At 34.5% G+C, this 14112-nt stretch overlaps 1 protein-coding gene across 5 annotated transcripts in view; it reads right to left on the minus strand.

The window, feature by feature from the left end:
- LOC127866575 (cGMP-dependent protein kinase 1-like) overlaps positions 1-14112 on the minus strand; it is a 212936-nt gene that overhangs the window by 62910 nt on the left and 135914 nt on the right. For all 5 annotated transcript variants that reach the window (XM_052407200.1, XM_052407201.1, XM_052407203.1 and 2 more), the window contains 2 exons: positions 1239-1313; positions 532-1182 (listed from right to left, as the gene is read on the minus strand). In XM_052407200.1, coding sequence (XP_052263160.1) covers positions 532-1070 — 539 coding nt within the window. In that variant the 5' untranslated portion in view covers positions 1071-1182; positions 1239-1313. The remainder of the gene's footprint in view (positions 1-531; positions 1183-1238; positions 1314-14112) is intronic.

Consider the following 14112-nt stretch of genomic DNA (forward strand, 5'->3'; position numbering starts at 1 on the left):
ACATCAAACCAGCTTTCATGTGGGCAATTGTTTGTCACACTTTTTCTCCCATTTAGACGAAAATGTCTCAGCATCAATGTATTCATCATGCTTTTCTATGATGGTCGTAATTATAGTCAATAGTTTGGAATATCCTGGTATTTCTTTACCACCAGTGTAACACATTAAGATTGTTAATGCATATAATAAATGTTTATTGAATGCTGTTTCCCCAAGTAAGTTTGTTACCAGTTTTGTTTAAACATCACACCAAAAATGCTTATGGATGCCTAAATGTTCTTTAAGCAAATGTTCAAACCAGTATGTTGATACCTCTGTTTTAACACACTTACTTATTTTTACTTATTTTATAACCTTTAGTGCATCTTAAACAAGTCAACATGTATCCCATTTACGAGGTTTTGCTTAATTAAGTAATCACATCGTTTTAAACAACTGCCAAGATGAAACGCCTTGCGTTTAAATCAAAGCGTCAACGAATCACACGTGCAACACGTGCATTTCCTGCTAAAAAAGAACAGATACACATACCTGAAGTCTTTGTCGAAGTGTTTAATCTCAATTTCGCCGTCTCCGACAGACATGGGGCTCTCGCCCGAGACTCCCTGTTTCTTGGCCCTTTCGTGCCCCTGAGTACCACCATCCTCCTGTATAGTAGCGAGGATATCCGGTTTTCCATCCTTGTGTACCTTTAATTGCAACACCGATTTGAGTTTATGTACTTCCTCTTTAAGTCTCGATACATCCGCAATCTTTTCTTCAAGAAGTTTATTCTTTTCAAATAATTCCTGTTCATAATGCTGTATTTGCGCATCCTTTTGTTTTAATTCCTTACGAAGCTCCGGTATGATTTGTTTAATTTTCACTAGATCTAAAGTTTCCCCATCTATGATAATCTTTGTAGCGCTCGCTCCGTTGCCCATGTTCGCGGACACACTTGCGAATGGTGAGTGTAGTACACTGCGAGTGGTATTGGTTAGATTAGCCGGAGTCGGAATGCTTCGGGCTTTTACGCCGAGCAGCGGTCGAGCAGACGTCTGCTGTGACGGCGGGCTATTCGGAGGAGGCATTTTGATTACGTCACAATATTCTGAGATTCTGAGATTCTGATTGGTTTAAATATCGCACGATCTGTTGCTAAGCATCACGACGCAGCGTTTCGATTGCGTTGTTTCTCTCAACAGTAACTATCTGAGATGATTGTCACACACAAGCATCATCGAGAAGTTGGTTGTTTAAGTAACTATCTGAGATGATTGTCACACACAAGCATCATCGAGAAGTTGGTTGTTTAAGACGATTGGCCTGTACACCTGAAAATAGAAATATTTTGCATGACGATTAATTGACAAAGTGTTGTTACCTTCACAACAGTCAGCCTGACGCCATTTAACTAAATTAATACTTACAACGCAATGCCGTAAATTTGGAACATATGAAAAACCTACCAGTTAATATCGCTTTGCACAATATCACTAAAAATAGATGCAGAAAGAAATACAAACACAATACTTTGCACTTGAAACTAATTTTAATAAAGGACAGAAAACTATTGTCGAGCCCGTTCATAGATTGCAATTAATAAAATATAGTGCCTTTATCAACGTTCTCACATCGCTTAGCATGACACTTATTCGCAAATAGACCAACAGCAGATCAAGACGCGCGTTCCCCTACAAGAATACTTAAGATGCTCGGAGACGGCATAGCACTAGTGGGTAGAGTGGATGCCTGTACTCGGATTGTTTAAATAGAAACATTCTAGAATTTATACAAACTATATTAGAGCTGTACAGCTTCCCGTGTTTACATACATAAAGCATATACTTAAAACTAGCAAGATACCTGCCGGCAACTTTTCGAGTCCATTGCTACTAATGCTTGATTTAACACATATTTGACCGTTGGTCGTTAGATGTTACATTGACATTTGCCGATGGGCTGACACACCTCCACAGGATACATGTTTGTGGTAAATTATTTTTAAACTGCATGATGCATGGTGGAATAACCGTCCAAACAAGCTGTTTACGGCAAAAATTCGACGTTTGAAGTTTAAGTGTGACAGAAGTTTGCCGTAAGGAGACGGTTGTTTCACATTGCAGACAGTCTTCAAATGATGAACATTTGGGTTACGTAATATTCAATTTGCATGATGAATGACAAATCCGACGTGTTTTTGTATGGCCTAATTTGACATTTGACCTCAAAGTTTGAAATAGACCATTGGGGTATGGAAACGGGTGGTACGCATAACACGCGGTCTCCCCGATGTCGGTAGTATAGTGTAAGTTATTTTAAAGTAACATTATGAGTGACGCATTTACGGAACGGGCAAGATGTTTCATCGCCGATTTCGACAGCTGACCTCTAAGTGTGACCTTATGGCATATTATTATATGACTGTCCGATTAGAGAAAAAGTTACGGTCAGAACAAGATGTTTTATGGCGGAATTTGCCATTTAACTCTGTACTCTGAAGTGCAACATTTACCTTTGAGTTAGGTTTACGGGTGTTATACGCGACACGCCGTCTCTATATGGTGGTCATTTTTGGTAAGTTATTTCTTAACTGCAAGATGAATGACAATTTTACACTCCGGACATGCTGTTTATGGCTAAATTTGATATTTGATCATTAACCCATTTATGCCTAGCGTTTAGGAAAAAAAGCCTTAGCAAACTTAGCATGATGCGGCGTCTCATCCGGGTCTGCGCTGTTTGCTTAGAGGAAATTCTGTAAGAAATATACTAAATATAGAAATAATATACTAGACATCCCTAATTTTGGAAATAAATTGATCCAAATTAGAAGGATGGGAGAGTCCACTAGGCATACATGGGTTAAATATGACATTGATTTTGAGGTAGGGAGACTGGTGTATCACGTGACATGACGAGTCAACATGGTGGTCTTTTGTGCCCAGTTGTTTTAAAAATCGCAAGATGAATCACACAGTTTCAGTTTTGACAAGCCGTTTTAGTGTAAAATTTGACCGCTAACCTCAATTCGTGACCTTGACATTTGTGGAAATGACACGGGTATTACAAGCGATACATCGCCTTATTATTGTGAACATTTGTGATAGGCTATTTAAAATTGCTTTAAATAAAAAGTTTACTGTCCGGAAAACCTCGTATGCCCGCACATAAGCACGCACATACACTTGACAATTGCGACTGCTAGTTTTCTTTCCTGTTGATATGTTTATTTTTACATGGTTTTGACTGACGATGTACTATGTACAAGTGGTAATAAAATTTCTGTTCTGTTCTGTAAACGGACTCGACAAATACGCATGTATTACATTCGTCGAGTTTTAATTGAATGGAATCTTTGTATAAATACAGACATGCGTATTTGTCGAGTCCGTTTACAGAACAGAACAGAAATTTTATTACCACTATGTATATATATATATATATATATATATATATATATATATATATATATATATATATATATATATATATATATATATATATATATATTGAAAATTGATGGAAAAACTTTCATTTTTCAAAAAAGCTGTGTGAATTCAACGCCGAATTCAATACCGAAATATTGTCAACTGTTTAAGAGGTATACGTCAATTTAGCTTGACACGATTACTCAATGATGGCAAATTCACAAGACGTTATGCTTATGGCCATGATCAGTCCATTCACGTGACTTCACTCATACTGCCAACAGCGTATATGAGTCGCGTCATGCGAAAATCGGTATTATGGCATATGCGACCAGCGCGGCAATCGCGCAGTCTTGCCAGGTGCTCAGTCCGGCCAGGAGCTACGCTGTCCGCTTAACAGCCATGGAAGGTTTAGTGGTCTCATAAGCGGACAGTGTAGCGCGTGACCAGCCCTTGCGAATGCATTTAACATAAGATCCATTTTCGCAAGTTGCTGTTCATATAATTATGTACTATTAAAGTGTAGCCGCTTGTGGATTCTTGTTGACTCATTAATGAAATAAAAAATCATTGTGAAAAATGCACACAAACTTTAAGTTTATTGCTGGTTAAACATTCAATATCATGTTTATTTACACACTAGAGATTACATTTTAATACGATGCAATCGTCATTCCTTCCCTTATATCTCAGAACAATAAAAAGTTAGCTAAATACGTAGTCTAAGGGAAGTAAACAATACCAATTGTAGAATGCCGTGGTAATCTCCCATCTTAGAAAAAATATAACATTTTCACAGCAGCTCTCCCAAATATTAAGAGGTTATAACCCTTTAATCATTATGAAACTAACATTTTTAGCAAAGGAACCTTCGACGAATGTATTTCAGAGATTTATTTTGACTGAACCACATGCCACTAAGCAAAAAATATGATACAGCCATTAACTACGAACTTTATTTTATCAACACACGCATTATTTCCTGTGATCTTTGACACTAATATGTTACTAACAACCACACAGTCAACACAAATAAGAAAGAATTAAAAGAAACACGCATAAAACACTCCGTTTCTATTAAAGTAAGTTAAACATTCGAACAATAACAGTCCATGAAGCCTAGTTTAATGCCAAGATTCCGAAAACACGCATTATAAATTCCATTTAATACATAAACTGTAATAACACATACTAGCAAAGTTCAAAGCGTATGTTCATTAAGCACAGCAATACATCTTGCCCTACCTGTCGAAAGAGTTTCCTTAATAAATCTTTTTTTTAAAACACGTACACATGCGCTACATCAAAAATGAAGAAGAATAATTCAGCGTTTAACTCTAGTAAACGTGCACTATGTTGTAAGGAAACAATCGACACGTTCACAACGTTCATTAAGCGTAGATTTCAACGTCATTTTTGTGTGACAGCCATAGCTAAAACTATCCATTTTGCCTAGGGCACATATTTTATACAAGATCATAATTGTTATTTATGCAGTGTATAACGCTTGCCACAAGTCACACATTTTGTACACAAACAAGTGTCCCCATAAGTACACAGTGACAGCTCACGAGCAAAGGGAGGTAACGATGGTTTGGAAATATTATTATAGTTCGCTCTCTTTAATAATTTGCGACTGAACGAACAGTCGTAGTCTACGGAACAACATCGATTTTTTTCCCAAGTTGAAATGCATTCGTCAACACATATTTTGTTTATTTTTTAGTTATACAAAATTGTAAATGATTGTGCAAAGGAATTGTGTGCTGATGTTATTCATCATTATAAATGATGAAAACAAATGTACTTTTGCAAGTAAAACACTATGGGTCATATCCTGTCATTTTAGGAACATTGTTGGCGGTCATTGGCTTGTTACCAGGGATGCTCGACATTAACCGCGCATCCACTCACATTCGTGTATATTGGTATATATTCACTCATCAATTTCCCCTGGGACTGACCACAGTGACAACGTTTTCACAAGACTCGGGTGTTAACTATGTATTTTGTCACAGATAGTTTGCACCGATGGGGTATACCAAGTCGTAAAACTCCATAACGACACAAGTCCGGAACTTATATAATCCGAATAATTTGTCCGTTTTTCACTAACGAACGAAAGCAATTAATAGGATGGATAAAACAAGTCAAATCAACTATTACTGAATCAATAGTGTACTATAAAAATAGGTCAATACGTGGTAATTTAAACAAACAAATGATAGTTTCAGTGGCCCATGTCATTGTTCAAGTTCTCTTTTTTATAACGTTGAAAATATTTTGTTAATTTGTATTTTTCGGCATCGCTAATTGCTGCTAGTTGGTTTTTAACGATGTTGTACAGTTGTAATTGTCCGAATCTATAGAGTGTGTTATCATATTTTAAATAGATTCGATGGATATCTCTTAAAAAATAGTGTTTTTTTGTAACGACAATAAATTAATAGCCGAATGGACTTAATTTCTTAGTAATATAATTCAATCACATCTGAGCATAGTATAAGCCAAGGGGGAGTCACAATATAAGCTTTGCGTGTTTAATCTTGAACAACACTTATTTGAATTAAGCATGCTTTAGCAGAATATTTTACAAAGATTACTTTTATATAACGCCATTTGATTATTTTTTTATAATGTGTCTACACGCCGATTACTTTTATATACCGCCATTTAATAATTTTTTTATAATGTGTCTACACGCAAATAATTTTAATTAAAATCAAGATCTATGTGCCATAGAATTGGCAAAAAAGAAATTCCTCTAGAAAACACAAGCTTTTGTATAACCATGCATTGGACTACAGCACTTTTCAATACAGTCTAATTCGTAAAATCAAGGCGTCTGTACTGAAACTGGATTATGGCACTTTTAAAAGCAGAATGTTAAAATTTGACACATACCACATATGTTGATATATTTACTTATATCTTACTGCTGCGAATACATTCGTATGCAAATATTATATAATTTTGTTCTTCTTATTAACATACACCATTAGTATGTCATTTTGATTTAAAAATAACACAGAATAAATACATATTGTATATTGTTACCAAACAAAAACTAATACATCTTTCATCCCACGCTCGTATGAGTTTATCTGAGCCTTGTTCTGAGAAAACTGCAGTCCGCATAGGCTAATCAGGGACGACACTTTCCGCCTAAACTTGATTTTCGGTAAGGAGGGACTTCCTTGAAACTAAAAATACCATAAAAGCGGAAAGTGTTACCCAATAAGCCTGTGCGGACTGCACAGGCTAATCTGGGAAGACATTTTACGCTCATGCATTATGCCCAATTTTCTCAGAACGCGACTCATCTATTCCAATTGCAAACACGATCTGACTGTATTCCGATTCAAATGAACATCCCATTTAAAGTTTTTTTGTTTAGTTTTTTTCCTTTTTTTGTTGTTGCTGTTATATTTAATGTGTGCTCACGCCACTTTTTTTTAGCTAAGTAAATGATTTGTAAATATGTGTAAAATTGTGTTGCTATTACAATCGACATTGTACTGTTTTCATTATGTGTTGTTGACGATGTGCATTGTACAAGTCAACATCAACTGCCTGTCTGTTAAAGACATTCAGTAAGAAAAGTAAAACATGCTATAAAACACACATACAAACCCTTACATGTCAGGCTGGCTTGCTTCTTCCTTACCGGACATTTAATGACACCCTATCCGTTCTCGCAGTAAACACTTAATTATAACATTAAATATGATAGTGTTTATAACACGAGTGGAGCATACTGCACATATGTTTGAATTATCATACACTGTAACCTCTTTAGCATAAATATGTTCAAGATATGAATTTCTTTTCCAGTTTTGTATGTCCATTGTGCATATAGGAAAAATAATTTACGGAAGTACAATGGGAGTTGTTTTCTCATTAATAAATTAATTCTTGTCGCGCCAACAAAAACACGCCTGGAATATATAGAAAGCCTACGTAGTTATTAAAAGCCAAGAGTTGCAAAACCAGGATAATTTGTATTAAATCTAGACGGGCACCAGCTGCATCATTGCAAATTACTTTCAATTACGAGGTCTATTTCAACACTAATAAACATCTATCTGGAAGCTCGGTAAAACCATATGAAATAATCGTCTGCACTTTTTATAAGTTATGTATAGATGATGGCATAAATGTTCGTTTTACATATCGTCATACTCGAACGAGGTTGTAAACGCATTTATGGCAGTAACATGATGATGATGTTGCTGTAGTTGTTGTTGTTGTCATTAAGATGATGATGTTGCTGTAGTTGTCATTATGATGATGATGAAGATGATGATGAAGAAGATGATGATGATGATGATGATGATGATGGTGATGATGATGATGATGAGGAGGATGAGGATGATGATGATGATGGTGATGATGATGATGATGATGATGATGATGATGATGATGATGATGATGATGATGATGATGATGATGATGATGATGATGATGATGACGATGTCAGGTCCTATGTATGTTCAAAAATTCGATGTTCGGGTAATATTGGCTACAAGACAGTTTATTTAAGTGTTCCTTGTATTGCCGACATATAACTATTGCTTGACACGCAACCGTATAAGAGAAGTCAATCAACCGATTGTAGCGTTTTATGCCATTTAAATCATCGTTTCGTATTGTATGATCTGATACTGAAATCTTTTAATCTAAAAATAACATAGATATCAGAAATTACAGTATAAAAAGGTTACATAAAACACATAAAGTATACGTATAAACAAATAACCCAAATTCTAAAATTACATGTCATATTTAATGATAAAAAATGCCTAGCATAAAAAGACTTTGAGCGATTTTTGGTTACTATATACTACAGAAAAACTAGGTTCTAGATGTCAATATTTTTCGCCTAAAAGTGGCAAAACGACTCGTTTAACGTCATCACGAAAGACGCTTATTCACGATCTCAAAAGGTGAATTGGATCCTCATTCATGCAGAAAAGAAAATGAAACAAACGCTGTTATACTTCAAAGATAACAACTCGTTCAACAAAATGTATAAAAGGCACTCTATATAGCAATAACGCATCGTTCATATTGTAAACATGGATTCTCAAATATTAATCCGTCAACAAATATGACATAGATAAAAGTTGCTTTGAGTTCAAATGTTAGAGTATGTAAACATGAAGGTCCTTCTCACTAGAGACATTTCTACGTGCGCAAGTTGTTAGTTGTAAAGATAAACGATCGTGTTTGATACAAAGGGATTGTTTCGACAGTTTTTGTTGATTAGATATTGATTAACAATTTATCGAAGCCAAGCAATCATAAAACTAGTTGATAATTGAGGCTGACACTTTAACATACGTTTGAACGCTCATTTCGATACATAATCTCGTCGCACGTATCTGTTCAGAAAGTCCGTTATATTTTCCGTCACTTACGTGCTGAGATATATAACAAGTGATAGATAAACTTACACAACAATTGACATTTTTTTTACAGTATCTGTTCTGTAAAGAGTATTCCGGACATCTGATTTTCTTTCTTTTAAACATATATTAAAGGGGCCTTTTCACAGATTTTGGCATGTTTTGAAGTTTGTAATTAAATGCTCTTTGTATTGATCAATGTTAGCATTGGATATAAAAAGCTCCAGTAAAAAATCAAGAATAAAAGAAAAGAAAAGAAAAAAAGGTAACCCTCAGCAGGGCTTGAACCACTGACCCCTGGAGTCCTAAAAAGTAAGTCTAACACTTAGACCACTCGGCCATACTTCCGGATACAATGCCAGATGTATTTTATACTTTTTATAAGCAATCCTTGTAGTTTCACAAAATATAACGACAACAACAGAACTCTCCAAATTATGAATTCGTTTCGCGTTGCAACGATTTATAATTTTCGGGTTTTTAAATCGTCAAAAGATTCATATAATGGCTCTTTTAGAGCATGGTAAATGTTAAGTATTACTGTTTCCTCACAAAGAACATAACTAAAACGAAAATTTGCGAATCTGAGACAACTTTTTTGCAATTTCGTCAATTTACCCAAACGTGAAAAGGCCCCTTTAATTATATGTGCAGAGTGCATTTTATTTTGATTTTTCTAAGTTATCGTTGTAAGTTAGTTAGTCAATGTAAAAGCAAGTAACATGAAGCAGAAACGTTCATAAACTGTTTATAAGAAAATAAACTATGGAAACGAGGCCAATACGTCTGTATAAATGTAAACGAGAATATCATATTTTACTTTAGTTTAAAATCTGATGTTACACAATATAATCTGAACATAAATACATTCATGTATTACCACCTAAACGTGTTATAAAGAATAAATGAAGAAACAATTTAAATATAATATGAAAGTAGTAAAGTAAACTATCGATATATTAAAAAACAGTAAAAAGATACGCAATTAAATTCGTCTGAATTACTTATATTGCGGAAACACATTTTATTGCAAATAAAATCAAGATATGTTACGTGGTATACCCTGCATACTCGCACACATTTTACAAAAAAATACATAATTAATTAAAACAGTTAAGATGTAGTTCGTGTATAAATAAGACTAATTTACCCATATTTGGTATGCCTGTATGAAACTTCATTTTAGTTTCAAACCCTTCATGTGTATGTTTTGTCTCAATGTACAATAACATCACAATAATTATATCGTGGTAAACAACACTTTGCCTCCAAACATTGACAACGCAATAATTCACATGGAAATCGTATTGGGCACATTATTCGGACATGAAAACATCATAAAGCCGCGTTAGTCGTCGGTCAAACGTTCAATCCTAGAATAAAACGCCAACTAGTAAGACACAACTCTAGTTGCAACAATCCAACTCCCAGCTATTGACCCTCCCGGTCCTATGATCTGTACGTATGTACTCATAAAAGCTCAGAACATTCAAGAAGAACTTGACACAACTTTACATAAATTGGAAATGTATCACAATGGCCTTGTGAGCAAACAGGGCTATAAAAGGAAAACATATGAGTCGCGTTCTGAGAACACTGGGCATAATGCTTGTGCGTTAAGTGTCGTCCCATATTAGCCTGTGCAGTTCGCACAGGCTAATCAGGGACGACACTTTCCGCCTTAACAAGATTTTCGGTAAGAAGGGACTTCCTTTTGAAACGAAACATACCAAAAAGCGTTAAGTGTCGTCCCTGATTAGCCTGTGCGGACTGCCACTGCAGTGCTATTCAAACCGGCAATACTAAAAGGCCCGTTGTGTAAATAAAGTGGGATAAACTAGTATACATGTACAATTAGACTGTCATTAATGACTTTCCCAACCAAGCGCGCGTCTGGCGAGTTTACCTACGACGAGTAAAATTTCTAACCATGTGATAAATAACTGCTGTATTGAGCTTTATTCATTTGGAAATTAAACAAAAATCATTTTCAGCTTCAGATTCTGAAAATATAAAACGTAGCCCTAATTTAGCTGGCACGTTTAAAAGCTAGATAAATTCGCAAGTTTTCCTTTCGACTACATAAACTCTATCAAAGATTTACATTAAACAGATACCAGCAGGCATCTATAAATAAGTGACTGTCCTCCATAAAAATGAAATAGTATGCAGCATTGATTTTTGTGGGGAATACAAATGTATTTTTAATATTTTGAATTATTGGTTTACTTTTGAAAGGTTGTAATCCAAGACGATTAAGCGGTGAATACAAGTTTTCTGTTCAAATAGCGTGTGTTAGGATAAAGTAACTTATATCGACATATACATTTTGTATTATACACATATAACTAATACTGAACAAAAGCAACATGTATGGAAAATACAGCTTAAATTATTGGCCAAGCGCTAACGTTTAATTAATCTATTAAATTGTCTCAAAAACGTAGTACATATTGATATTACTCTGAATTAGCTTTTCAATACCTGGTCATTAATACTTGAACTTTCGATTTTAAACGTAATCCAAAACCATTTGATTTTCAATTAATATCTCAAAATATGTCAATCATATAAATACTATCTTCATTTTTGGCCATGAATTTTAATATCGGTTGTTTACTGATACAGCGTTGTACCCCAACACACACACGTATTTAAGTTCATTCAAACAATATGCATGCACCGTATATGAGTTAGGCTTATCATGAGTATTTAAATCTGTAAAACTATTTTCTACTGTACATTAACAATTGTTATGATACTATAATATAATTACCAGCACCACTTATAAAGTTATATGCGACCATACAGAGCTAGAAAATAAACATTTATTTAAAGAAATACTCACACTCAAGTAGTGATGATTTTTTGACACAATTTAACCATGCCTGTTGAACGCCAATGCCAGATGTTTGTATGCTATGTCTCCTCAACAAAAACACACAAACACACAAGTTTATGCTTACGAAGGAATAACATAAATGAAATATAAATACATTACTGCTACAGCTTTACTTCGCGGCAGATCAGCAGCAAAATGACGTAAATGGTCAATAATGCGTAATCCGTGTATCCAGAAACTGTTAGTCAACAAACAATTGGCCAATGTTTTTAATTATTAGTCAAGGAACTATTTCATTTAATCACAATAACAACACATTTTTATGTCCATTTTTTACTGTGAAGTGAAGTGAAAACTACACACACAAACACTATTCTGCCCCATCACTGTCCTTTGAACCATGTTGACATTTAACAGTCCACTGTTTGTTTGAACCTGAATCCATTTAAACCATCATCCATTTGTCATCCGCATTAAGTTATAGAGAATACGCTATACACCTAATTGTCAACGAAACCATGATTGTGAACACGTCTTCGAATGAAATTGCAGTGCAGGGATCTGTTCAGCTGTATACATTGTTATGTGGACATGTAACGTTATTGTATACCGGAAAGCTGTTGACAATAAATACGCAAATGAGATAAAATCTCCATTCAACATTTGTGCGTTTTTTTGGAGCAAAGTAAAGCTATGAGTATCCAATTTTATCTGCGTGTTATTAACACGACCCGCGCATAACATTAGTGCGATATCGTATCGGTATTATATCTCCCCATTAAGTTCAAAGTGAAATTAGGTATTTACTCATGTCAAGATTATACAAGCAATACTTCACTTAACATTTAATAAAGAAGTCGTATTCTGTTCGCCATTATCGCTTCTTTATTCGGATTAAAAAAGTAAACAACTAGCATAGGATGTTTAATTCCTGAAGATTCAATAATTCAGTGTCACGTCGAACTGTTAATATTCTGAATTAATGTGTTATGCCGCTTCGTTTACCGATGTATTCCTCCATATTTATATAAAGTATTATTAGATGGTAACGTATCAATGACAACAAAATGGCGAACGCATTTCAAATTGTCTAAAACTGAGCTTTATGTAACTAACAACCTGACATTGAATAAACAAGATTTCGTCCAAGCTGTGTTTAATGCATTAGTTAGAAAAGGATTTTGTAGTATCCGTGTACTTTCCCCAAACATATTTTTTTAATTCATTTTCGCAAAAGCGTTTGAAACGAACTAATCTGTTTGAATATGGTGCCTGCTTTTTTAAAGGGGTTTAAATGAATGTGCGTAAAGTATCGTCCCAGATTAACTTGTGCAGTCCGCACTGGCTAATCCGGGACGACACTTTCCGCTTTTGTGGTATATATCGTTTACAGAAAGTCTCTTCTTAACAAAAATCAAGTAAAGGCGGAAAGTGTCGTCCCTGATTAGCCTATGCGGTCTGCACAGGCTTATCTGGGACGACTTTTAACGAACATTCTTAAAAAAACATTTTCACACAGCGTGGCTCAATAATGGTTTAAAAAGCAACATTATGAATTACAATGAGTACTTGTTTACACGTATCTTAAACATGTAAAAAAATGATAGGCGTCGTTTTGTTACACGGTGGCAAAATCTCTGTTAAATATGCGATATATAAATGAAGCAATCAAATTTATTTTTTTTATCAAAATAAAAGAACTACACCCGTTGAACACAATGTGTTTAACACAATAACAGATTGTGAAAACGTTAAGAAAGCCCTCACATTTATATTGAACAATTTTACATTTGTTAATATATTGAATTATCTTTACTACAGCTGCTTAAACCAATGTAAAATGACTTGCTTATGTACTACTGTCGGATGGTCGATACACAACTACCACATAATTGGTTCTATCCTTAAGTAATATACATTATGCTATTCTTATTTTAATATAATATAGTAAATCATATATTTTAAACACCAGCTTCCATGAGGAAGATACAATATTCAAATCATAAAATTAATTTATATTACAGTTCTTTCGACAGTCCCTCAGTAGCAAAGAACTCTCATTATTCGCGAAAACAAAAACTTGACACGACTTTAAGTCATTAGAAATCGCTAAACAAAGCATTTTTATTCAATTTAATGAACGCCTGTCTAACGTGGAATTACATTGTGGAATGGAAATAAGAACCAAAACTTGCTTTCGTGGATGCATAATTTAATTTATTGTATGCCATACCCTGTTGCCCATGTAATATTACCATTACAAATATTTTTATCTTACACATCTGTAATATACTTTTAAAGCGTCAACATTGGCTTAGTTTTCGTTCGATTATCCAATCGCATTTTGTTATTTTGATGAATAGACGTTGTAACGTCAAATGACGTCACGAATTGTAAACAATATTAGGGATTTATCATTATGTTTGCGTAAATATTTATTTGATTTGCTCAT

Source organism: Dreissena polymorpha, chromosome 2, assembly GCF_020536995.1.
Source record: "Dreissena polymorpha isolate Duluth1 chromosome 2, UMN_Dpol_1.0, whole genome shotgun sequence".
Lineage (NCBI taxonomy): Eukaryota > Metazoa > Mollusca > Bivalvia > Myida > Dreissenidae > Dreissena > Dreissena polymorpha.